Source organism: Sebastes fasciatus, chromosome 15, assembly GCF_043250625.1.
Source record: "Sebastes fasciatus isolate fSebFas1 chromosome 15, fSebFas1.pri, whole genome shotgun sequence".
Classification (NCBI taxonomy): Eukaryota; Metazoa; Chordata; class Actinopteri; order Perciformes; family Sebastidae; genus Sebastes; species Sebastes fasciatus.
The window spans coordinates 3080268-3107753 of NC_133809.1; the positions used below are offsets into that span (position 1 = coordinate 3080268).

Consider the following 27486-nt stretch of genomic DNA (forward strand, 5'->3'; position numbering starts at 1 on the left):
ATCAATAAAAAGATGTTTGACACCTTAAACACGCTTCTACAGGTGGATTTATGCTGTTTGTAGCATTAGTTAAAAAGAATCCAACTCAAACAGAGAGAGAGCCAAAAAACAGCAGCTGACAGCCTTCAGTAATGTTTGTTGAACGTCTCCATGAAGATTAAATCCACAACCACTAGTTGCCAAAAACAGGAGAATATTTAATTTCTGTTAAAAAATGTCCAGTATGATAATGTAAATAAGTCTGTCTTACCAGGGATGTGGATTGCAGTCGTCGACATCTGCAAGAGAGATAAAAAAAAGACCCAATGACAACCAGCAACTTTTACATTTCCTGCAAAACAGTGAAACCTGGTCAGATCATTTCCCCTTTTAATCAACGGTTTCAGGTGCATGAGAGGTTGTCAAAAAAGCAGTAACTTTAAGGTCCTGACACACAAAGCTGACGGTCGGCCATCGGGACAGTTTGGGGTCGTTGGTGAGCGTCTGTCGGACTACTTTTTGCAGTGTGTCCTGCACCATCGGCTCTAGTCTGCCCGTGTCGGAGCCGATTCATTTGATTTGAATCGGCGGTCGAGCTCGTCAGTGAGAGAAATCACTCTCTGATTGGCTGTTGTTCAGCTTTAACGAATCAGTACACGAGAAGAGAAACGCATATTTTCACAGAGACATGAACATCTGGAATGAAGCTAAGCGGTGAGTGAGAGTGGCGTGAAAATGGTCGGCAGACGCCGCTTCGTTTTATGTACGTATCATAACAACAGCTTGTATATCCGCCATCCTCGGTCTTTCCGTTTCCCTTTTTGAATGATGAATACAGACTAACGCTACCTGCTGGTGTGGAGAGTTATTTCCTCACGCAGGACCTGAACGTACGTGCTAACAGGCCGTTGTCAGTAGTCTTTGCGATGTGTTCGAGTGCAACTTTTTGACCAGGACAAGGGAGACGTGAGGAGGCTTAAAGGTCGGCCTTCGTCGCCGCTAGTTCTTTGATGTCGGGTTGGTGTGTCTGGGCCTTAAAGATACAGTATGTAGGATCTGGCGGCATCTAGTGGTGAGGTTGTAGATTGCAACCAACTGAAGCTTCTCCCGTGTGCCAAGTGTGTAAGAAAACTACGGTGGCCGAGCCAGTGTTTAGTTTGTCCGTTCTGGGCTACTGTAGGAACATGGCGGACTCCATGAAGAAGACCCGCTCCCTATGTAGATATAATCGTCTCATTTTAAGGTAACGAAAACACAACGATTCTTAATTTCAGGTGGTTTTACACTAATGAAATTCCATGTCTGCCAATAGATGCCCCCTAAATGCTACACACTGTTCCCTTTAAGTCACTATCTATCGCCAAATGAGGTAACAAAATGGTGATTGAGCCTATGGCCCACTGATGAAAGCTCTTGTATTTGTAGTATTACGAACTGGCATGTCTGTGGGGACATTCCTGGGAAAAATCACAAACGGCAATCTCTGGGAAGTGAGATCAAAAAACACACCTTCAATTACTGGTTATTGCCATAGGCGCCGCCACAGAGAACAAAACAGAGATCTTCGAGATTGTTACTTTAATTATTAACGAATATTATTCGTAATTAGTCGTAATTATGAAAGGGAACCTAAGATTTATCGGAAAGTGCTGATCCATCTAATTTGGCACCAGATATTTGGCAGCTAAACTCAGCCAAAGTCCTTCTTTCAAGTTGATCAAACACAAATTTATTTTGGTCGTGTCTAGAAGGTAACCCATGAGTTGGGTAACTTTTGCGAGATGGTTGAGGTTAGGCATTGATCTTGAATAGTTAAGGTTAGGATAGCTCGTCGGGCAGCAAGTCTTGTAAGAGTTTTTGCCAGATTTCGCAATTTGCTGGTTACCTTCTAGACACAAACTATGTGTCTATTTTTAGCATTTACACAACCATCTCTACAATCATGCAACTATCTTGACTTGTCTGATGATGCTCTTGAGCTGTAAATATTGATCCCATCTCTAGCATCCATCCCTTACTGTATGACTTGAACATGGCGTCTAACAGTGACTTACTTTGTGCACAGGTGGGTCCCTCCCATCCGTCCTTGCAGATGCAGGTGAAGGTGTCTCCTCCTCCGACACACGTCCCTCCGTTCTCACACGGACCCGAGTCACATGTGCTGTTCTTGGCTGAAAAACAAAACCAACAATTCCCCGTCATGAAAATGTTTTTATTCTGACCAGCCCACAGCGGGAGAGCTGCTTTCTTTGGCCTGTGATCACAGATCATAACTACGTAATATCACATCAGTATTATGCCGACCTGTGTTGCAGGTGCTGCCACCCCAGCCTGAGGGGCAGCTGCACAGGAAGGAGTCTCCGTTATCGTAACACGTCCCTCCGTTACTGCAGGTAGTGGAGTCGCACTGGCTCTCACCTGAAACGAGGCAGCATGGAAAAAAAAAAATAAATAAATTTCAAACTCTTTGACTCTGTGCCAGAATTGGGTAACGATTACTTTGGCTCCAAGATACAGTTCAGAGACGCCGTCAGAGAGGAGAACAAGCCTGCACAGCAACCAGCGAGGGCATCGTGCCTCAGTAAGAGGCTGAGGTAGTTAAAAAACATAAGACCTGACATGTTGGAGAACGTGGAAACTGAGGACAAAGACGCTACTCGGCTTCACGGGCTCTACTTGACTTTAGGTTCACTCACTTATTTGCTGCACTTTAACAACTTAAATAATAATTTTCACAAACTATTGCAATTAACTATCAAAATTCATCTCATAACAAAGCAGGGGATGAAATGCCCATTTAAACTGCACACACACACTGTATGTATAGTTCCTTATTTTTCCTTAAAGTTACTGTGAGGAACTTTTAACTGGTAATGAAACAGTCTCAATGTGATATTGATGCCTCTATATGACCTACATAAGCAAACAAGACCATCAGCGAGATGGTTTCTATATGCCTGTCATCGGGACAGATTCCCCGTGAAAGACTCCAGCGGGCAGAACCAGGACTGAGCGGGGCAGACTGTCAGACCCTGCAATGAGTAAAATGAGTGGTTTTGTAAAGGGACTCTGGTGCTCGGAAACACTACCACTTTTGTCCACAGGGACCGCCAAAATCAACACAAAATCAAAGTTCCTCGTAGTAGCTTTAACAATCCCAAACACACACACATACATATATTAACTTACGTGAGTGGCAGGTCTTTCCTTTCCAGTTGTCCACACAGTTGCAGTAGTAGTCGTTAAGCAGGTCGACACACTGGCCTCCATTCTGACAGGGGTTCCTTTTGCACTCATTCACATCTGGAAGTCAAATTATTTAATAGTAATTAATATAATTAATTAATAAGCTACATTCCTCAAATGTCCAGAAGAGGCGGCTACCTCCGGGTCTGAAAAATGAAGCCAATGCTGAAGTGTCTTAAACTGTCATTCTTTCTAACAGCCAGCAGGGGGCGACTCCTCTGGTTGCTAAGAGAAGTCTGATTGTATAGAAGTCTATGAGAAAATGAGCCTACTTCTCACTTGATTTATTACCTCGGTAAACATTGTAAACATGAGTTTATGGTCTCAATATCTAGTTTCAAGTCTTCTTCAATACAGCATGATGTTCATTTAGTAAACTATGGTCCCATTTAGAGTCAAATAGACCATAAAACAGGGGACGGGGAAACCAGGATGGGGACAAAAACCATGATGGCGATGGGCAAAATGCCAAACTCGAGGCTTCAAAATGGGTGACGTCACGGTGACTACATCCACTTACACCTTACTTACTTAGTCTATAGTCTGGAAGCACAAAAGTAACTCACACTCTTACAAACTTTAAGATTGCGCCCTTGCATGTGATTGTTTGACTTGCAAGAGATGTCTAAGATTGCTATATTGATATTTGTTTGGTATAGTTTTAATAACCAAATCAAGATTTTTTTTCAAATAGATCATCTCTAAACATTAATATAAGTAATAGTAGCATACAGTTAATTACATTGGTTGGTGTGCACATTTGCAGATGACACTATTACTTATATTAAAGTTTAGATATAAGTAATAGTGTCATCTGCAAATGTGCACACCAACTAATGTAATTAACTGTATGCTACTATTACTTATATTAAAGTTAAGATCATCTCAAAACATAAGTATAAGTAACAGTGTCATCTGCAAATGTGCACACCAACTAATATAATTAACAGTACGCCAGGTAGAAAACAGATTTAGAATGACTCAGCTGATTAAGTTAAGTTATTTTTCCACTTCCTTGAATCTCCAAAACAAATCCTCCATTGTTTTGTCTAGACTGTTGATCAGTCTTCTGCTGATTCTCCCAGGATATGTGACTCACTGGCAGCATGACTTAGCAAAAGGCTCTTTCTTCAAATTTGCATATCTGTGCTGTTGCTCATCAAAAAGACCAGTTCTATGAGACACTCACCGACATCACACAGACTTCCCTCCCAGCCATCTGGGCAGAAACACTGGAAAGTGTTGATCCCGTCGATGCAAGTGCCTCCGTTCTTACAGGGGGATGGTGCACAGTCGTTAATATCTGCAGACAGAGAGGAGACATGTTTACAGATCTCAAGATATTCGTTTAAATTTGATTCATTTTTGATTCATGATTCAATTTTAAAGTGGAAGTGAATCAGTCAACCAAGTTAAGCTGGTTTACTTAATGGATTTCCACTCTAATGAACAATTATATGACACATTTAAGCTTGTTTTTTTCTTTTAAATGCTTTTATTTGTCATGTTTGTTATATTCATTAGAGTGGAAATCCATTTAGTAAATCAGCTTAACTTGGTTGACTGATTCACTTCCACTTAAAAAAAAGCATAAAATCCAAAGAATTCCAAATATTCCTGCTTTTTGCCTTTATTTGATTTTTTTTGTTCTTGGATACACATATGTTGGTATGTTCCTACATTTTCTTTCATTTATGGTTGCAGCTCAGGTTTTTGTTATGGTTTTACTGTCTGATTAACTCTAATTATGCTCACCAGCTGTATGAGCTAGGGATGGGACTTTTATTTTATATATATATATTGATTTGGTGAATTACATTATCAGAATAATCGTGAATATCATCACGAGTGACTTGGTGAAAAAGCTGTCTAGCTTGCTATTGTAGTAGAGAAGTGAAATATAGAGCCTGATTTACATTATCATGTAAGAAAGATATATTTATTTATACTGTATTTATGCAGGGGGACCTTAAGATTTATGATTATCTTATTTAAGATTGTTTGTTTTTCATTAAAAGGGATGTTCACTATATACATTTATTACACAGCTGTGTTGAATACTCGATTCCGATTGGTCAATCACAGCGTTCCGCGGTCTGTTATTTCTGTATAACAGACCGTTGCTATGTATAACAGACCGTTGCTATGGGCGCAGTTCAGATGTCGGACTCTGGCGGACCGTTTTTTGTGTCAAAATATTGATTTCTTCAGTAAGTAGCCGTGTAATAAGCGGGATAATGTACAGCTAGCGGGTCATTGTTGTGAAAGAATCCCTGACAGGGTGATGCTGCACCCCGACGCGCACCGGCTCGCTGTACATTTTCCCTTATGTGTGTCCTACCTGTGATGCAATAAACATATTTGTTTCTTAACAAAATGTAAGGTAAAGGGATGCAAGTATGTTTTAGTGCCATTTTAATTAAGTATTTTGATAATTATTGGGATACCGTAAAAATAATTTTGGACAGGATAATCATGACATGAATTTTCTCATATCGTCCCGTGCCTAGTATAAGCATTAGATTTGTGTATAAAATGTGAATATATCAGAAGTAAACACAAGTCTTACAAAACTATTTTTGGTCCTGTTCCCATCAGCTTTTGAGAATTAGAGAAAATTGGTGCGTTTGTTGGAGAATTTGAAAAGCATCCTGTGAGAGTGCAAAACCAAAATTGGATGTGAAAGAATTTTGCAGCATTTTCCTGTTTATGTTTTCCTCCGGATTTCCTTTTTGTGTTACTAAACTAAGAGAGTGATGATTAGTGAAGCTGGATCTGAATTACCGTAAGAATCATGTTGTTCCCAGTGCTGGTAACCGGTGATAAATATAGTCTGTGTGTGTGTGTGTGTGTGTGTGTGTGTATGTGTGTGTGTGTGTGTGTGTGTGTGTTGTGTGCGTGTGTGTGTGTGTGTGTGTGTGTGTGTGTGTGTGTGTGTGTGTGTGTGTGTGTGTGTGTGTGTGTTGGTCGAACTAATAATGACTCACTCTCGTGGCAGTAGGTGCCAGTGAATCCCGGCTCACAGGAGCAGCTGAAGTTCCCGGCAGGCAGGCTGATGCAGCGGCCGTGGGGACCGCACACATTGGACGAGATGTGCCACACCCGCTTCTGGGTGTCGTTGGTTGCCACGGCTACGGTGCAACTGTCAATCACTAGGGGTTACAGAAGTGGAACAAAAGAGATGATCAGCACTGGAAGGTTTCTTACTTAAAGCTTGAAATCATAGAGAAGAGGACTCTCCAGGATGCTGTGTTACCTTGACACTGGTTGGTCTTGCAGTGGTCTTTGAGCTCTGAGCAGGTTTTGCCCTCGTAATCGTCGGGGCAGCTGCAGTAGAAGTCACCTATCAGGCTGTGGCACTGGGCCTTATTGTGGCATGGGTTCGGGCTGCAGGGGTCATTCTGCACCTAGAGATAGAAAACAGGGAGGTAGAGGTAGGTTCTCACCAACAATTATTTATAACTATTATGTTACCAGCTGGATCCAGTCCTCCTCACCTCACAGGTTGTACCAGCGAAGCCCTGCGGACATTCACACATGAACCCGTCCAGCAGGGCGTGGCAGCGCCCGCCGTTCCTACACGGACTGCTGGCACAGCGGTTTCTCTGAACCTCGCAGTGCCGACCAATGAATCCCGGCAGGCAAACACAACCTCTGGGCCCCTCCTGGAACAAAAACTCTGCTGTCACATTTCACTCAAAAGCAGACGATCAACGTGGCAGAACTTCCAATTTATACTCTTTTTTTCAGATGAAATGAGAAGCACCTGCATATCCCCAAACATCCGGTTGAGCTCAGTGTGATATTTTATGGACTTAGTTGAGTTTCAGAACATCAACACTGAGCTAAACAGATAACTGGGTTTAATTGGTCAAAACATTTACTTGCACTTCATTACAGTCCTCCTGACAGCACCTTATTTTATTTGATCTTAATTACCAATATTAGAAAAGGAAAAAAACACCTTTCAGGCAGTACAAGTTGGCAGCCAACGTTTCAAAACCATAATCCCCTTGAGCATATCTTTTTCTGTTCTGACAGGGACTTTGATAGAGTCTTTTTCCACCTCACTTACCGTGTCATGTTACATTAAACATATAAAAAAAATCAACAAAGACCTCGGTGTTTATGAAAGCTATAAAAACTCCACGTTTGACATTTATGAATCTCACCTTGCAGGTCCCTCCGTTCTGACACTGACCGTGGCAGCTGTTCACATCTGGGAGGGAAACAAACAGATGAAACATGAGGTTCCAGTTTGACAAATTGGGAAGTGGAACATGCATCGGTGCCTGAACATGCAAAGCAAAGTGATCCATGCCTGGGGAAATGTCAGATGCAGGTTCAGAAGGTGCAGTGAGAACATGCAACGAAACCAAACTGCAGAAGTCAAAACGTTTAGTCTAATAGTTTAGAAGAGTTAGGAACAGGGTAGGGCAGGTATAAACTGATATCTGAGAGGCAAGAGAAAGGAGGATGAATGGAGAGCAGGAGTCCAGACTCCTTAGCCAGCTAGCCTCTGTTCCACTAGCATCTTTAACTTAATACAGGGTTTCTTAAATCGTTTGTTTCCTGTCTAATGTACTATACTGTATACTATACTGTACTGCCATTTTAAGCAAGAAAAGCTCAGATTATTTTGCTAACGTTCAACAACAACATATCCCATGGGTCTTAGCCATTAGCATGCTATCAAACCCCCATAGGAGCTGGTCCTTAGTAACGATTTTACTATACTAGATAGTACAATTTAAACAACTTGCCAATTTAAGCAAGAAAGCACAAGTTATTTATCCCACAAGATAAACTAGTATTTACTCGAGACTATCAGATAAGATTATTAAGATAGCATTGCCAGCAACAACTGTCCATCAGTGTTCTGTCAAAGCCTAATGCTAATAAAATAATGAAAGTTTTTCTTGGTTAAATTGATGAAATGTTCACATTTTACTGCCCAATATACTAGTATATCCCATTTTCTCTTAGAATAGGGACTGAAAACCCCAAGAAACATGTTTTAGCCTTTCAGAAATACTGATAAATGAATGAGAAGTGAGATGAAGCTGGTGGAACAGAAGCTAGCCAGCTGAGAGGCCTGTCCTCGGGTCTCTAACGGTGCTACAGGTAGGCTACAGGTAGGCTACAGGTAGGCTACAGTAGGTGGAACGGTGCTACAGGTAGGCTACAGTAGGTGGAAAGAAGCTGAAGACTAATAATTAGCTGGATGTATACTAACTGAAGTCACAGTTCTGGCCAACCCATCCACGAAAGCATCCACAGTGATATCCACCAATCAAGTTTTTGCAAATGTAAGCATTGCGGCAAGGCTTCCCCATTGTACACTCATTAACGTCTGCAAAAATGGAGACGAGAGACAAAGAAAGAGAGAGAATGAATGAGAGAGCCGAGAACCTGCTCAGAAGCCCCGTCACCAAGCCAAGCTTCATGTTCAACAACACACCAAGACTGCTGGTCTGCTCTCAACTCTGACTTCTAACTGTTTCCTTTGTTTGGGGAGCTTCTGTTCACACCCCTTTCAGACATTTACTCTGTAACATTGCTATCTTTATCTACCTGTTACTAAACTGGCTTTTGTTCTTTCAGTAATGCCGGGTACACACAAATCGTAAATATTAAACATGTTAGATGGCGATGACGCAGTCACGAGGGAAAGAACGATAGCCAATAGAGAACCAAGCTGACTGAAGGAGGGCTTGGTTTTGTGGGCACAAATTAAATCTTTGTGTAATAGAAATGATTAAGTGAGACATTTATTACAGTGTGGAACATTTAAAGTCTCTAATATGCATATTTATTTATTCTGGTGTAACCTGCTACCATGTAGTCAGGTTGCTTTCATGACTTTTATGGGTAAACGACTCGGGGTCTTTTTTCAAACATTGCCACTAGATTGCCAGAACATTTCCAGGGTGAAGTTCATGTCTGACAGGGTTTCATGTCTTCCACAGCTCTCTATCCTCACCCTCCCACCCCCTCCCTCGGGGGTTAATGTCTCTCTATTGCATTCCCTGAAGGCCGACCTGCGGCATTCCAAGTGGTCAGTTTCAGAGGCAGCCATCGCCGCGCCCGCCACGCCGCCGCGCTCACTATAAACCGACACAGTGCATTAATACTACTCCCAGGAGGTAAGCGGCACCTGTTGGGCTGCTGAAACTAAACACCCCAACCCATTCCCAAAAACCCCAACCTCCCCACCGCACTACCACCACCACCCCTCCTCCTGTTCCCGCTCTCTCCCAGGTACCACCCCGCTCCCTGAAAGGGGGAAGCGATCTCAGAATAACGGAATCCGTAACACAAACCGAAGCATTTCGGTTGCTCCCCCGCGCATGTTTACAGGTTATAAAGTGTTTCCTGGCTGAGGTCGAAGGGGGTGAGGGCTCCGCTATGTCGGGGCGTCGCCTCACCGTAGCGTACATACAACCCCCGTTACGCCCAGTCTGGAGCCAAAGATAACCCCCCGCTGGAGTATATTTTGTCCCAAGGCTAGCAGTTGCCAGGCGGGAGGTTATTTTTAGCTTTACTCAAGTCACCTGGCTCGAGTTGCAGATGAAAAGTGTCTCGGTTGGGCGTGCATATACACAAACACACACACACTCTCATTTGAAATTAGTGGCCCTCCTGCAGTAATACTACTGGTTAGACGACACGGCAGGATAAACAAACACCCAGATACACCGGGACTCTGCAAGCAAATGGGATTCCTGGAATGGATTGGGACGCAATGCATTCACTGTTGGTGCAACACACACAGAAACACACCGGCTTTCTCACAGCAAAACATCACCCAGCATGCAACAATATAAAAATGCTAAACTTTCTTCCCTCCAAAATGTTCCGAATCAAATTTCGAAAATTACCTCGTGATATTTAGCAATAATCAGATTATACACAATCTAAAAAGCACCTTGTTATCTTTGTTGGTGAGATATATTAATGTGACGTACCTATCTGGCAGGTCGTGCCCGTCCACTGTGGAGGGCAGAGGCACTCGAAGCCGTTCTCCATGTCCATGCAGGTTCCACCCTGAGCACAGGGGCTGGAGGCGCATTCATCTGTGTCTGAAATATAAATCAGACCGATGTTGATAAATGATGTACACTACACATTGTCAGGAATAAGAAATCTGGTGGTAAAATACTAAATACTGCCCAATAGTTTTGGGCTAAAACTGGCACATTTAAAGTATGGCTGTCAAAGTTAACCACATGGTAGATCTCGTTGCCCCGCCTCACCTTTAGCGCAGGTTGGCCCGGACCAGCCTGCCGGACAGTGACACTCAAAGCCTGATGGGACTTCATGGCACGTCCCTCCGTTAGCACAGGGGTTGGAAACACAGGCGTGCTCCGCTGGAGAGAGGAAAGTTCAGAGAAGAGGAGGAATGTTCATAAATCTTCCATCAGCTCCTCAGAACTTTACCCCAAACGGATTTTTGGACCTGGTTTATTTGATTTAGAGACTCACCGATCTCGCAGTTCTTGCCAGAGTAGCCGTCTGGACAGGCGCAGTTGTACTCGTCTGGCTCGGTGTTCATACACGTCCCTCCGTTCTTACAGGGCCGGTTGGTCCCACAGTAGTTCAGATCTGCACGGCGAACAACACTGAATTTAATCTAAATATCATTTAAAGGCTTTTACGTCTCATCGTTCTGCAGCTCTGAGCTGTTCAACACAACAACCTGCTGTTACAGGCTCCACTTCATTATTTGTTTTTCTTGAAACATTTGATTGCAGGTTACAAGAAACAACAATGTAAGATCATATTTACAGAAAATACAACTTCTACTTTAGTCTGCTGAGTCTTGACCAATCACACTGTGTCCTCATGCCACTTATGTGGCGTAACGCAGAGGTTTACAGGAGCACATAATGGAAATCAAAAATACTCCACAATAACTCTGTCTTTATGTGTTTTGCAAATCATATTGTAGTGTCTCAGACTTCTGACTGTACACCACTGGTTTCCTTTCCACCAAAATGAACTTCTAGAATGATCCAAATGACCTGAAGAGGCCTTTTAGTCTTTGACCTGCATCACTTGTAGATGTCCAACAGATTGAGGGATAATATGTGTAGATATTGTGAGATGATGATGATGATGATGATGATCTGACCTTTGTCACAGAGCAGCCCTCCCCAGTTCTTCTCACAGGTGCACTGCCAGGGCTCATTGCAGGTACCGTGAACACAGCCGGGATACGGCAAGCACTCGTCACAGAGCGGAGCCTGCCAGCCGTAGTTACACCTACAACACACGGCGGAGAGGACGGTTAGTTATATAGCTTAACAGTTTAACAGTGATACATATACTGTGTGTACACCTGGGGGGAATACTGGTACTGTAGTGTACTTCTTCTTTCTTTTATTACTTCCCTCTTTCTTCCCACCTTCCTTTCTTACTTTCCTTCTTGAAGAGATCTGAAACCCCAAACTACAGATAGAAGGGAGTATTTTCCCCATAACATCAAAACTAAACTTTATTTTTCTTCTTCACTTTTTAACAAGTACATTTTACTAAAACATGTTAACCTTTAAACCTTCTGTGACTCTCTGGGTTTCCTCTATCAGCCTGTAGACTACTTTTAATGTGAAGAATGCGGGACCTTTTTTCAGGGAAAACCCCAACGGATGGGAGATTATGCGCGCTCGCGAGTGCCTTTACTTTCAGCTCCGCTTACAGGGCTAACAGTGTGCAACCATAGCTAACGTTCGGTTACAAATAAAGTCCGCTAACGCCAACAAACGACCAGCCACCACCACAACAGTGGAAGTTGCAGTTTGTGCAGAAATAAATGCTGCAGCTCCTCCAGATCAACAGAGGTTTCCCGTGTCTTGTTTGCTGCTGAGTGGAGTGACGGCGTGGGTTAACTCCGGAGCGACTAATGTTATCGACTCCGACCCAGGAGGCCAAAACTACGGCCTTCTGACCGCGGTCGGGAGGCTGAAGCGGGAAAAGCTAACACGAGAATCAACATCGCTTCATGGAGGGACCTTCGTTTGGTCAGCCAACATTACTGCACTAATATATAGTGATATTTTAGCTGCTAATGTTGCTAACGTTCATCAACACGATGCCTGTCAATCAAGTTCAGTCTCGTGTGTCGGTAGAGCACAACGGTGAACAACAGGACGATGAAATATTTTCTAATGTTCCATATCAGTGAAATACTTGATATTAATAAATCAGTCCACAGAGAACAGAGTTCAGCGGGTGCAACAGTGGCTGAGTCGATTTTTCAGTAAAACAAGTGCCTGTTATTTCACAAGCACACTGACAATGTGTTCTTATTTACAGCTCCAGCCTGAGGGAATATCAGGCTCACAGATGCACTTCATAACGCAGGGGAGGGTTGGCCATGGAAAACAGTGATAGCTACGAAGTGATAACAAACGAGTAAGTTAATACTTTTACAATGTGTGAAGACACAGAGGAGCGCTCGGCGTCGGGCAGCGGGCCAGCTAAACGTCCCCTGGTAAACACGGAGAATGCTGCAGGGAAGTAATTTAACCAACTGGTGTGTAAAAAAAGAGGAATAGTTCTTCATGCAGGACACATGTTGAGTAGAAAGAGAAGAGGAAACAGCAGGAGAGCTGATTGAGCGGCAGCTGAATGTCACAGCAGTAATTAGCCGGACAGAACGTCTTCATGAAGGTGAATGAGGCGTTTACTGCAGCTAATCTTAGGACGCACGGCGCCACAGGACATTCCTCAGTGTGTGAGTGTCCCATCATACAGCTTACAACACATGCAAACATTCATGTTTGAGTGTTGCTGTAAGTAAAAATAATAGGGCTGTCAAAGTTAACGCGCTAATAACGCGTTAACGCAAATTATTTTTAAAGCCACTAATTTCTTTAACGCATTAATAGCTCTTTTGGTGGTTGTAGTGGGATCAATAATAAAACTAGAGTACCAACCATGTCTCACTAGCTTGTCACTAAGGAGGCTAAATAATGCTCCAAACTGGAAAATCTGGCATGGCCATCTTCAAAGGGGTCCCCTTGACCTCTGACCTCAAGATATGTGAATGTAAATCGGTTCTATGGGTACCCACGAGTCTCCCCTTCACAGACATGCCCACTTTATGATCATCAAGTTATCTTCACCTATTCTAAAATGATGTGCTTGAATATTTCTGCATACTGGGGTCCCTAAACAGTCTTGAATCACATAAATGTTAAGCTGTAAAGCTGAGACTCTTGTTTATCCAATGAGCCCAACTATATTCATGTGTGATGATGTTAGTCTCCATAGAAGCCATTTCATTTCATTTGAAACTTGACCTCACTGTATAAAATGACCTGTGGTGACCTCTAGGATAATCACAGCCTCATGAAACTTTACAGCCACAAACTAGAGACCTAGAGCATTCAGAGGATGGATGGATCAGACTAGAGACCTAGAGCATTCAGAGGATGGATGGATCAGACTAGAGACCTAGAGTATTCAGAGGATGGATGGATCAAACTAGAGACCTAGAGCATTCAGAGGATGGATGGATCAGACTAGAGACCTAGAGCATTCAGAGGATGGATGGATCAGACTAGAGACCTAGAGCATTCAGAGGATGGATGGATCAGACTAGAGACCTAGAGCATTCAGAGGATGGATGGATCAGACTAGAGACCTAGAGCATTCAGAGGATGGATGGATCAGACTAGAGACCTAGAGCATTCAGAGGATGGATGGATCAGACTAGAGACCTAGAGCATTCAGAGGATGGATGGATCAGACTAGAGACCTAGAGCATTCAGAGGATGGATGGATCAAACTAGAGACCTAGAGCATTCAGAGGATGGATGGATCAAACTAGAGACCTAGAGCATTCAGAGGATGGATGGATCAAACTAGAGACCTAGAGCACTCAGAGGATGGATGGATCAGACTAGAGACCTAGAGCATTCAGAGGATGGATGGATCAAACTAGAGACCTAGAGCATTCAGAGGATGGATGGATCAAACTAGAGACCTAGAGCATTCAGAGGAATTGAACAATAAGGGGGTTTCTGAGCAGTTTACACAACAGAAGTGTGATTGAGGGGATCTATACCAAGCAAAGATGTTTTCTTAAGTCAGTAGAATATGATGTGAAGGCCAGGACGTCTGCAGCAACACAATATTTAATTTAAAATGGTATTTTTACACACAATTCACCTTAAACAAATATTGCACCTCCTGTGACTTTAATCAATATAATTTCAATTACTTATCAGCCCTAATCAGAAGTACCAAGATTTGCTTATTTTAGCCAATAATAGTAAAAACTGGTCACATTGGAGAAGCTGAAACCAGAGCAAGCTGTTGTCTCAGCACTGTTTAGAAAATAAGACGTCAACCACTCGATTACAGACAAAAGTGACCTGCTAAGAAGCTGTTTTTTTATCTGCAGCCGTGTCGTGTGTTGCGTGTCTCCTCTCCGTGGAGGTCAAACTTGGAATGAGCGGCGGCGGGTTTGTGGAACGAGGGTTCGTCGTCTCGAAGGGGGAGGCCGGCGGAGGGTTAGCTAATCTGTTGGTTTATGGCAGCACTCTGTTATTCCAAGGCCAGTGGTAACCTTGCCCCACCTGTCCTGTCATTTCTCCGTCGGGGGCTATTTTAGGGAACAACTCCCCCACCCCTTCCTCCACCACCAACACCACCACCAACACCACCACCACCACCGTCCCTCCACTGTGGCTCACAAACACTTCAAAATGGATGCCGACCAAACCCTTCTCCTACCAGCTCCGTGTCTGTTCATCTAAAGAACATATCTCCAATGATCTTGATCCAATGCTATTTATATTTCTGTATTTAAACACCTCTATATGTGTATTTATATAATAAACCTGCAGCCAGGACTCAGATCTGGTGACGTTGAAGCGTGCACAACAACTTTTGTTTCATGCACAATTTGTAAGCTGAAACCTTTAACTGCATGCACGACCGCAACAACTTTAATCTGTGAGTGAAGCCCAGCTATGTGTGTGTGTGTGTGTGTGTGTGTGTGTGTGACAGAGCCGTGCGTTGTTTACTACTACTGTCCGGCACTGCGGTCGGCGGCGGTGCCCTGCACACTGTCAGCCGTGCGGCAGCGGTGGCAGCGTGGACAGTCTGTCTGGCTGCAGTGTGGGAGAGAGCAGGGGAAATGGTTTCGGGGCCAGCCACAGGGCCAAGGGTGGCATTACCCACAAGCCCCGTCGCCGGGCTGCTGCTGCTGCTGCCGTCCCATCAATGGAAGGGGCCGCGAGGGGGCCAGCCGGAGAGACTAAAATACCCCCCGCCTGCCCACAAACCCCTGCTGCTGCTGCCCCCTCAGACAGACCACACCCAGAGGACGGGACGGTGGGCCGGGGTTGAGGTGTGTGTGTGTGTGTGTGTGTGTGTGTGTGTGTGTTTGTGTGTGTGTGTGTGTGTGCGTGTGCGTGTGCGTGTGTGTGTGTGTGTAGCCCGCTGTTGCCTAGCTACATGTTTAGTAGTGTCACATGAGGGAGCGTAGGTTGTGAATGCGCTGTGTGTAAGAAACAAGATACCAAACACACATTTTTAGTTTTCTTCTGCCAGGCTGCTTTTTCTTTTCTCTGTCTTTAACCCTTCAGTGTCTGTTTCTCTCTTCCTCTGACATCACACTCACTCTCATGTGTTTAGTAACAGTTTGATTGTATTGTTTACCTAAAGGATATGTCTTATTGTCATCATTCCTATCAGCTCTGACACTTCCTCATATTTAGTTAGAAACGAGCCGAGATGTTTGAAAAAATAATCTCAACTTTCTATCTGTTTCTGGAGCTTTCAGATTCACATCCGACGCCACAAACAGAATAATCTTTATATTTATATTATTATAATTTTACCCCCATGTATTATGGAGTCATAGCAGTGCCATAAAAAGAGAATAAATCTGTAAAAGAATAAGAAAATAAATGTGTAAAAGAAATATAAAGACAAATAACAAAGTATAAAAGAATAATTATAAATATTTTCACATTTATTTGTTCATTAACTTCTGTATATATGTATTTATATGTATGTATTAGAGCTGTCAATGGATTAAAATAGCAGCCCTACTTTTGATGGACATGTTTCACATAATTTTTGACATTAGTTTAATCAGTAATAACAATAATCATTAGCTGCAGCCCTATTTTATTATTTAGAAATTGAGAAAAATACTCCACTGCACCTGTTTCCACTGACAAAGCAGCTTGTTTCAAGTAGTTTCTTAAAGCTTAATTTCCCTCGATTCTAGTGCAAATGTTGCCTTAGTTTTTGTTGTTTCAAGGCACTGATGCTCATTTTTAGGTACTGCATTTAGCATAAAACAATATGCTCAAATCATAACATGGCAAACTGCAGCCCAACAGGCAACAACAGCTGTCAGTTTGTCAGTGTACTGACTTGACTATGACTTGCCCCAAAATGCATGTGATTATCATAAAGTGGGCATGTCTGTAAAGGGGAGACTCGTGGGTACCCATAGAACCCATTTACATTCACTGATCTGGAGGTCAGAGGTCAAGGGACCCCTTTGAAAATGGTTGTGACAGTTTTTCCTCGCCAAAATTTAGCATACGTTTGGAGTTATCTTTGACAGCCCCGGTATAAATCTACAAGAATAAAAGCTTTTATTCTCTCTGTATCCATCTTCTGGTTGGATGGATGTTTGTCTTCCTGTTTCTCAGCAGTGTGTGTGTGTGTGTGTGTGTGTGTGTGTGTGTGTGCCACTGATTGCGATGAAGCTCCAAATCACATGTTGAGGCACATTCCAGGGTGTTCCTCTCTCCTCAGATCCTCTGGCCATTTCCACTGAAAAATGTTTTTTTTTTACAAGATCTTAACTAAATCAAACCTGCCTCCGTATAAATCCCTCACCTCCCTCCCCCCTCCGTCATCTCCCCCGCCCTCTCCTACCGTTTCCACATACTTGCCACTGTGTGTGTGTGTGTGTGTGTGTCTTTTTAAAGCTCTCGTGCTCCACTGTGTCTAAATGTACAGCTCAGTTCCACATGTAATCAAATCTAAATTTCTCTCTGCTGCCGCCGCCTCTCTCCTGTTCACATAACAAACGCCCGGTCAGCCTTTTTTTAAAGAGCTCACAGTCCACCGAGCAGCCGTATTACAGTTCCCTGTGTGTGACTGGACTGTAAACACATAAATAAATGACACATTTCTTGACATCAGTGAGCAGAAAGTAGTTAACGTGACAATAATGTGTTAACGCCACTAATTGCTTTAACGAATTAAAGCAATCACATTAACGGAGCTTATAGTGCTCAGTTTTAAAGCTAGAGTGAAGATCCTGGTATCATATGAAACAAAAAAAACTAATGAATCCATCGGTACCAACCATGTCATACTAGCTTGTCATGAAGGAGGTTAAATAACGCTCAAAACCTGCGCTAAATTTGGGCGAGGAAAAACTGTCATGTCCATTTTCAAAGGGGTCCCTTGACCTCTGACCTCCAGATGTGTGAATGTAAATGGGTTCTATGGGTACCCACGAGTCTCCCCTTTACAGACATGCCCACTTTATGATAATCACATGCAGTTTGGGGGCAAGTCATAGTCAAGTCAGCACACTGACACACTGACAGCTGTTGTTGCCTGTTGGGCTGCAGTTTGCCATGTTATGATTGGAGCATATTGTTTTATGCTAAATGCAGTACCTGTGAGGGTTTATGGACAATATCTGTCATTGTTTTGTGTTGTTCATTGATTTAACAATAATAAATATATACATACATTATTAAAATGTGTCACTTTAGCTGAGTTAACCCCCTCATCACCTCTCTGCATCCCTGCCTGCAGCTCATTGGGTGGGATCAACTCTTCCCAACAGGCGAGTGGCAGCCATAACAAGGCCTAAGATAGGAAGAGGTGATGTGGGCTGCAGACATTAGAGGGAGGAAGTGTGTGTGTGTGTGTGTGTGTGTGTGTGTGTGTGTGTGTGTGTGTGTGTGTGTGTGTGTGTGTGTGTGTGTGTGTGTGTGTGTGTGTGTGTGTGTGTGTGTGTGTGTGTGTGTGTGTGTGTGTGTGTGTGTGTGGGCGAGAGCAGGCCAGCTTTAGAACAGGAAGCAGAACAATGGCTTCTGGATCAGAGTGGATGGGGGAGCACTTCACAGAACGAGGATGGGGGGGAGGTTAGACTGCTTGGTATGTTATCAACAACCCCCCCCCAGCCCTCCCTCATGGCCTCATCACTCTGCTATCCCCTCCTCTGTACACCCCTGGTATCCTCATTAAACAGTTTTCCATCCAAACAAGAGCATATTTCATCATCAGATGACAGCCGCTCTGTTAACGTGAACAAACTGGAACAAACAAACAAACAATGAAAGAAAGAAAGATCGGAGAGAGAGGCGACTCACTTGCATTCCCCCGGCACGCTGCACCCGCCGTGCTCCAGGCTGCATCCTTGCATGCAGATTGCTTTTGGGAGAGAAAGTTTGGGTTAGAATCATCCAGAATCAGCGTTTCATCGGCGTTCTTAAAAAACATCAACGTCTCGCCTGGCTCTTTGTTTTGCAGGTGGTCAAATCGTTAAAAACATCATTTCCTGTGTTTTTGTTGTTTGTGAATCTGTGCTGTGGTAACAATGGTTTAATGGTATAAATTGTCGGAAAATTGAAACGGTGACGAGTTTCCAAACATTCTTTGAATTCTTGCAAAGTGACACTTGACATGAACCCGATGAACTTCTAAATGTTTACCGAAAAGGGCAGTGAGGAGGTAAAAACAATGAACGGATTTGTCCAAGTGATCACAGACACAGGTGAGGAGATTACGACCAACTGAAGCCTCTCCCATGTGCCAAGCGTGTTAGAGAACTAAAGTGGCCAATGTGAAAACGTGAATATCCCTCTCTAGAGCCAGTTATTGTAAGAGTAGCGTAAGGTCATCTGGAGCAGAGCCAGTGTGTAGAGAGTGCCTGTGTACGTGGGAAGTGAGTGGTGAAGCAAGAGAGTGAGAGAGAGAGAGAGAGAGAGAGAGAGAGAGCGGCGGCGACAGGAGCGAGTAACGTTATTGACTCCGGCCCAAGAAGGAAAAGTTCACAGAGTTTGGTTTGTCCGTTCTGGGCTACTGTAGAAACATGGCGGTGCAACATGATGGACTCCGTGAAGAGGACCCGCTCCCTATCTAGATATAAACGGCTCATTTTAAGCTAACGAAAACACAACAATTGTTATTATCAGGTGATTATATACCAAAGAAAACATACTTATTAATATTATATCACATTTCTGCCAATAGATCCCCCTAAACGTTGCACACTGGTCCTTCAATTAGGCATTTTATCGCTTAATTTTTTTTTTTTTGGGAAGCATTTTCTGAGCTGTCAGCATCCCAAGTTCTGAACCCTGTCAGCACGGACATTTAACTAAGGAACTGAACAATAAATTGAGCTATTAAAAGATAAATAGAAGAGTAAAATACAGTTTTTATTATTTTGTTTAAACCTTATAAAGATTCTTCTTCTAACAATCACATTTCAATTTCGATATGAAATTGAAAAAAATCATTTTTAACCCTTTTAGATCCCATCCCCGGTCATATTGTGCACCTATTTAACAACATTATGTATGTGAAAAATTTACAAAAAATAAATGTCTTCATATTTGTATATCAAAATCCAATACTCTTTTCTTCCTGTAAAACAAAATATGTGTGCTTACATCAGCTAGTACCAACCGATTTCAACCGATATTATAATGACATCTATCCATCAATCAATCTGCAACTTTTAGCAACAACACTTTTTGGCCCTCCCTCTTTTTAGCGGTCCAATCAAATGCGAAGGATTTGATTTAAATCTCTCTTGTAACTGGTCTGTGTACTGTGTACAGTGTACTGTACCTGTTTTGCAGTCCGTCCCCGTCCAGCCCTCCATGCAGCCTCTGTTCCCCTGCTGGTCGCACACATAGTGGCCGAAGTAGTCGTCGCGGGGACGACAGACTTTGTTGCACTTGCCGCCGTAGTAGTGTTCGTCGCAGCGCACCCGGATGGTGTACTTGAGGCTGGCGATCAAGCTCTTATACTCCACCGTCTGCTTCTCCTCTCCGGGGTTGATCATCCCTTTGTAGATGCTGCGCTCGATCAGCAGCTCTTCGTCTGGACACAAGACGAACAGATCAACGTTAAAGCAGAGAGTTCTTTAGGGATTTAGTGAACAGTTAACTGACTAATCACAGACTTATTCAGCACTACATAAAGAAAGAAAACACTCAACGGGTCAAGTATTTGGGTCAGTCAGATAGGAGAGTCTAAACAACAGAAATTCTGAATGACATTCCAAGGAGCGGGGCTGATTCCGGTTATGGGATTTGACCCGACAACCCGGTGTTTTGTGAGATAAGACGGTCCGCGAGGCTTCGAAGAATGCCCGTTGTTAGCACACATCAGAGGGAAGGTGTAACCTCCGGTCAGAAGAAAAAAGCCAAGAGGAAAACGGGGGAAAGAATAGGAAAAAGAAGCGAGCACAAACAGAGGGTGTAGGAGCGAGGTCTGCGAGGGCTTGATAACCCAAAACGCTTTTTCACTTTTCCTGCTTGGTGAAATGCTTTTCTGCCCTCCTCCTTCTCCTCCTCCTCCTCCCCCCTTCGCCTCCCTTTGCCTCCCCCATCTCAGGATATCCAGCCCCGACTCCATCGGAGCCGGGCCGGAAATAATAAGAGACGTGGAACAGACGAGGAAGGGCGACATAGGAAAGACCCTTTAGCTTGTTCTCAAGGAACAGAAGAGCCGTGACCCAGCATGCTTTGCTGCTGCAAGAGAGAGTGTGACCTGGACGAGACAGAGCTGGAAGGAAGAGCTCATCCTCACTGTTGTTAAGCAAAGCGCCAACACAACAAGAGTTAATGGTTTGAATCCAACGAGAATAACTGCAGTCAAACGAGGTTTGACTAGAGACCTAGAGACTAGACTAGACCTAGACTAGAGACTAGGGCTGTCAATCCATTGAAGTATTTAATCCACAAACAACAGCTGTCAGTGTGTCAGTGTGCTGACTTGACTATGGCCATTTTCAAAGGGGTCCCTTGACCTCTGACCTCCAGATCAGTGAATGTGAATGGGTTCTATGGGTACCCACGAGTTTCCCCTTTACAGACATGCCCACTTTATGATAATCACATGCAGTTTGGGGCAAGTCATAGTCAAGTCAGCACACTGACACACTGACAGCTGTTGTTGTCTGTTGGGCTGCAGTTTGCCATGTTATGATTTGAGCATATGTTTTATGCTAAATGCAGTACCTGTGAGGGTTTCTGGATCAATATCTGTCATTGTTTTGTGTTGTTCATTAATTTACAATAATAAATATATACATACATTACATAAAGCAGTTTATTTGTCCACTCCCATGTTGATAAGAGGATTAAATACTACTAGTAATTCCTTCTTTTAACAGTTAATAGTCTCTTAAACTCAACACATAGATGAACTGCTTCAAAATGAACTCTAACAATGAATTCTGAACTAATGCTTAAAGCTTTAAATCACATTTCTTCCCCTTTCATAACTCAACTGCTGGATTAGATTTTCCTCCAGGTGTGACGCATTATGATTCATTCATAAAACATTTCCATGTTTACTAGAATTAACTTGTTTCTGACATCGAAAGTGAAAATATTTCTTCAGTTTAATGTGAAATTGAGCACACATCTCTTTTGTAATATCATCATCATGATAACTGCTGAAGTGTGACAGTGTAGAAGAAGCAGAAGAATCCATTTTCAGGCTGTCCTGATTTCCTGCGAGCTCACACACTGCCACAGATTTCCGTCCCACTCCCACCACCTGAAGCACCCGGGCTCTCACTCACTGCTGCTCATCTCATCTCAGCAATTAGATATAAAAATATAGACCAATCACGAGCTGTCTGTGTACTAAGAGCGGCCGTTGTTACTAGGGAGAGCAGCAGAGAGTGGGCCATATAAAACCAGCTTATATAAACAACGAGGGGCTTCAGATCTGAGCAGCTGATCCGAGTCCAGAGCAACACGATCGTCTGTGTGAAGACCAGATTCATTTTAGAAGCAAAGCGTGAAAGAGAGATTTTTTGTTTCATGCAACAGAGCTGCTTGTGACTGGAGTGTTTTGTTAGAGGGTTGTGGCACTTTTGATTTGACCTTTGACCTCTTTACAGCTTGTAACAGTGGTGATCTTTGAACTGAAGCCAAGGCTGCGTTCACAGTTCACACCGCCAGCAGCTATTTTAGATTTAGTCTTAAAACAAACATGTTTATTAGTTTTGGTCATTTTTATACTTCATAGTTTGACAACACAAAATGTTTTTAGTCCAGTTTTAGTTAATTATTAGTGATTTCAAATGTCGACATTATGAATAATGCTTCGAACTATCTGGTACAGCCCTACAAGCTGCCGTACAAGAACTTTGCCCATTAATAATATTATGTAAAACTGCCGTGATTTGTATTTTAATCAGCTTTCGGTACTTGCCAGATATCAATACTCAATGCTCCGGACACATTTTACTCTGTACCAAAAAAATATTGAGAATTAATTGCAAGCAAGGAACTTTTTTTTACCCATTTGTGCCCGCAACTGAAATGTTTAATTTACTTTGCTGGCAGTGTTCTCTGTAAAAAATCTCTCTCTAAAAATGTGAAGACATTTTTAAAATCGGTCAAATGTTTGGCTGGAAGGTGAGTTTTTCTCATCATACTATATCTAGTATTTTGGCACATGATGGGACTACTGTTTTTGCATTTTTTTTGCATTATGTTTTTAGGAAAAAACAGTAGTCCAATATGCTAAAATACAAGACGTAGTATGATAATACAATGTTTTTATCTCAGAAACTACAAGGAGCACCATTAAGTATTTGGTATCTATGAACTCATAACAAATTGAATATCAAAGATATGCACACATATGCACTATAAAAAATATTCATATGGAAAACATTTAATAAATAAGGTTAGCTCCATTGTGTGCACATAGCCTCCTGTAGAGATATCAGTAGTATTTTAGACACAGATTCCCTTTCAAGAGGTAGAAAACCCATTTGGCACACTTTGGGTATCCAAGTGTGCCAAATGGAGAGTCCTCCTGGTCCTATCCTGACTAAAACCTTTGTAGAATCTATGTGCTTTGTGTTATTTATATCTGCTTTGGCACAGTTGTAGTCGAGGAGTTGCTGATTGAATTCAGTAGCATCTCTATGCATGGCATCATTGCTATACTGGTGTTATCCACATTTTAGGCGAGGATAAAAATGTGAATGTTTCCTTTGGTTCATCCCAGTTTACTCAGGCATAGTAACAGTCACAATGTTACTGACCCTGGGGATGGATCTCTGAGGTCTTACCTATCCATAAAGACCAAGATCATGCATATAGACCTGTAGTTGTGGAACTATTCTGGATTTATTTTGGGTATGTCTGTCTAGGAGAACAACACCTTCCAGCACCCTATAGGGCTTAAGAGGTTAAATCAAAAATGTCCATCACACAAACCCATCAGACTTATCTTGGGTATAGATAATAGACGGATAGATAAAATAATAATAAAAGCACAGCTGGAATGAGAAACAGTGACTCAGCGGTGATAACCTGGTCGTCAAGCAGTTATTTTGTTTTGGTGGTTCAGCGCTGCACCAACAAAGCCTTTTGTCATGCTCTCTTTTTTTTCTGAAGGCAGCTGTAATAAACCAATCATTGTTTATCATTAAATGCAGATAAAAGAGGCTGAAATGACCAATACCTCCTCTCTTCTCTCTGTGGAGTTGTTTCAACCTGCTTGAGTTCAAATTATAAGGCACAAGAAATTGCACTTAATCAGCTTTCAAATGCTGTCCTGTGATTGCCAAACCTTTATAATGGATCTTTTTATTGCTGCATTCAGCTCGGCGCACACTCCCACTTAAGTAAAGATAACTTCTTTTCATGGGCATCAATCTTAATCATTATAAGAGCAGAGTACCACTTTACTTTTCCAATACTGTACGGATTTAAGTTGTTAGTTTGTGGCAGCAAGACATAAATCAGTATCTAACGAGGCTGAGCAGTTCATGTGCAGTTCAATACCTGAGTTTCGGTATCAATACCGTATCTGATATCTTAGTTGTTTCATTTAACAAAATATACTGCACCAAACTGTTGGATTTTGTTGTCGTCAACAAATCCGATGAAAAGACTTATAAAAATGTATGTCTGTCTGTGGCCCTAATTTCCAATCCCATTGGTTCCTCCTGAAGACATAAATCTCAACCCGTGCAAACCACAGGATACGTTGAACAACAACGTTTCTGAACCAAAAAATAAGTTTCATAAATACTTTTCGTGTCAACCTCGTGGCAACGTGGCTTGACAAGGTGGAGCGACACGGTGGCTTAACAGCGTGACGTTACAGCGTGACGTTACAGCGTGACGTTACAGCGTGACGTTACAGCGTGACGTTACAGCGTGACAACGTGACAACGTGACAACGTGACAACGTAACAACGTAACATTGTACGGTAATAGCTAGTGTAACAGCGTAATATAAGAGCATAATGTAACAGCGTAACGTAACAGCGCAACGAAACAGCGCAACGAAACAGCGTAACGAAACAGCGTAACGAAACAGCGTAACGAAACAGCGTAACGTAACAACGTAACAACGTAACAGCGTAACGTAACAGCGTAACGTAACAGCGTAACGTAACAGCGTAACGTAACAGCGTAACGTAACAGCGTAACGTAACAGCGTAACGTAACAACCCACATACAGTAACCGGTGCAAATAAATAACCACCCTTAGCGGACTTTCTTACAAAACGTTACGTAAACTAGCGTACACAACAAGCGTAAACTCAGTGTTGACTTTTGGTATCATGGACTGTAAATCTTTAACAATAACAACAATTATGTCCTAAAACAGCTAGTGGTTGTAGTTTTTAACAAACATGACTCGAACAGGAGGAAATAGAGCATTAGTTGGGGACTATTTTCAGTGTCACCCGTAGCAACAGCGAGGCTCATTGATGTGTTTTTAACAGTTTCTGAACAATGGAGCTCTATGGGATGGACTAACCTATACAGTACCAGGCTATGTCACCAGACTAACCAGTGGTTTCTGATGGGGGGGATTCTCCAGTACTGATACCATCAGCACAGTATGTGACACATTCCCAGTATCAGTACATCTCTACCCTCCAGTGAAGCTCCACGCCAGCCCGACAATCCATACAGTCAACAACAGCTCCGTCCTCTTTGTTTTTAACCGGCGGCGGCTTCCTGAAGCACAAACAGCCTTCACAAGGCCGTCTTTTTACTGAGGCCTCTCCAACCTGCTGCCCAGACCTGTTCACACACGGAAACTCACCTCATGTCCTCACCTCGAGCCCCCCCTCTCTGTAATCCCATTATTATAATTATTATAACCATCGTCATGACGCCATCGTTTCAGACTATATTTCTTATGAGGATGTTCTGGGGGTCTTATTTGATGTCTCCAAATTGTTTTGTTCCACCAACAGTCCAAACCTCAAAAATATTCGAGTTACGACAAGAAACTGAGCAGAGCTGAAACGATTAGTTTATTAACTGATTAGTTGATTGACAGGAAACCCTTCAGCAACAATTTTGATAAGTGAGTAACTATTTAAGTCATTTTTTAAGCAGTTTTTCTATGGCTGTAAATTGAATATTTTGGGGTTTTCAACAAATTGTCAGATAAAACAAGTAATTTGAATGTTCAAATTTGGGCTTTAGAAAACGGTATGAGTTATTTTCATTATTTTCTGACATTTCAGAAAATTAATATTTAAAAACAGAGCTGGGAAAAAAAGCAAACCCTCACATTCGAGAGGGTGGAACCATGAGAACGATCATCAGCCAATAGTGTCATTAGGGGCTGTCAATCGATTAAAATATTTAATTGCGATTAATCAAATTATTGTCCATAGTTGATCACGATTAATCGCAAATTAATTGCACATTTTGTTCAAAATGAACCTTAAAGGGAGATCTTATCAAGTATTTAATACTCTTATCAACATGTGAGTGGACAAATATGCTGCTTTATGCAAATGTATGTATATATCTATTATTGGAAATCAATTAACAACACAAAACAATGACAGATATTGTCCAGAAACCCTCACAGGTACTGCATTTAGCATAAAACAATATGCTCAAATCATAACATGGCAAACTGCAGCCCAACAGGCAACAACAGCTGTCAGTGTGTCAGTGTGCTGACTTGACTATGACTTGCCTCAAACTGCATGTGATTATCATAAAGTGTGCATGTCTGTAAAGGGGAGACTCGTGGGTACCCATAGAACCCATTTACATTCACTGATCTGGAGGTCAGAGGTCAAGGGACCCCTTTGAAAATGGACATGACAGTTTTTTCCTCACCAAAATTTAGCACAAGTTTGGAGCAACCCGACAAGCTAGAACCTGGATTCATCAGGTTTTCTAGTTTCATATGATACCAGTATCTTCACTATCGTTTCAGCACAAATCCTGCAGCAGATACCAGTGACGATCCTCTCAAATACTGTCTGTGTTGTCAGACTGCAGAGCTATCGAGCTGTCAAACTTGGCTTCACTATCTTTAATGTACACTTCAGATTGAATGTGCAGCTGTATTACATATGAAAGGACTCGTGTTGGCTTACAATCAGAGGAAAGGGCTCTTGGGCAAAACAAAACTTGGATCGGGACATCCCTAGATTCTTATTCCTGTGCACACCTGGCTCATTACAGACGACACCCCTCTCTCTCTCTTTAATTATGCTTCAGTATCGCTAATGCTGGATGCAACAGGTTCATGCCTGCTCTCTGACGTTCATCCAAAGTAATTCCCAAAAAAATTTAGGAAATCCCAGAAAGCAGGCGAGTGAAAGTAGATAACACTTCTCAATCTCTCCTGACAGTCACAGATAAACATTCATGGCGAGGAATTTCATATAATTACTTCTGTGACTTACAAAGAAGCGAGCAGGTAATGTTTCACTCTGACGGGACACACTTGGCTGCTGACAGACTCACTGACAAGAGTCGCAATGAGAGTCATCCACGCAATGGGAAAATACTCAGTCCAAGTCTACAAGACGGGACACGGCGGTCGAGACGTCAGCACCTCTCGCCTCCCGCCGCCCGCCCGTCAATGCCTCCCCCGCCTCGCCTCAATGAGGATTAATAAAGCCTCCCTTCGGCCGCCGCATCTACAGGTGGCCGAGCAAGCGGAGCTTCCCATCCGTGGCATGGTCTGGATGCCGGCCTGTCACGGTGATTCAGGATAATGAGG

At 42.7% G+C, this 27486-nt stretch overlaps 1 protein-coding gene across 2 annotated transcripts in view; it reads right to left on the bottom strand.

The window, feature by feature from the left end:
- LOC141782958 (protein jagged-2-like) overlaps positions 1-27486 on the bottom strand; it is a 66461-nt gene that overhangs the window by 14360 nt on the left and 24615 nt on the right. Inside the window, exons 4-19 of one of the 2 annotated variants that reach the window (XM_074659799.1) lie at positions 20080-20334; positions 18594-18654; positions 11360-11490; positions 10711-10830; positions 10482-10595; positions 10194-10307; positions 8462-8578; positions 7398-7444; positions 6723-6890; positions 6482-6632; positions 6213-6377; positions 4415-4528; positions 3169-3282; positions 2284-2397; positions 2034-2150; positions 251-278 (exon numbers count right to left, since the gene is read on the bottom strand). In XM_074659799.1, the coding sequence (XP_074515900.1) occupies positions 251-278; positions 2034-2150; positions 2284-2397; positions 3169-3282; positions 4415-4528; positions 6213-6377; positions 6482-6632; positions 6723-6890; positions 7398-7444; positions 8462-8578; positions 10194-10307; positions 10482-10595; positions 10711-10830; positions 11360-11490; positions 18594-18654; positions 20080-20334 (1930 nt within the window). The remainder of the gene's footprint in view (positions 1-250; positions 279-2033; positions 2151-2283; positions 2398-3168; positions 3283-4414; positions 4529-6212; positions 6378-6481; positions 6633-6722; positions 6891-7397; positions 7445-8461; positions 8579-10193; positions 10308-10481; positions 10596-10710; positions 10831-11359; positions 11491-18593; positions 18655-20079; positions 20335-27486) is intronic. The other variant, XM_074659800.1, reaches the window with a different exon arrangement.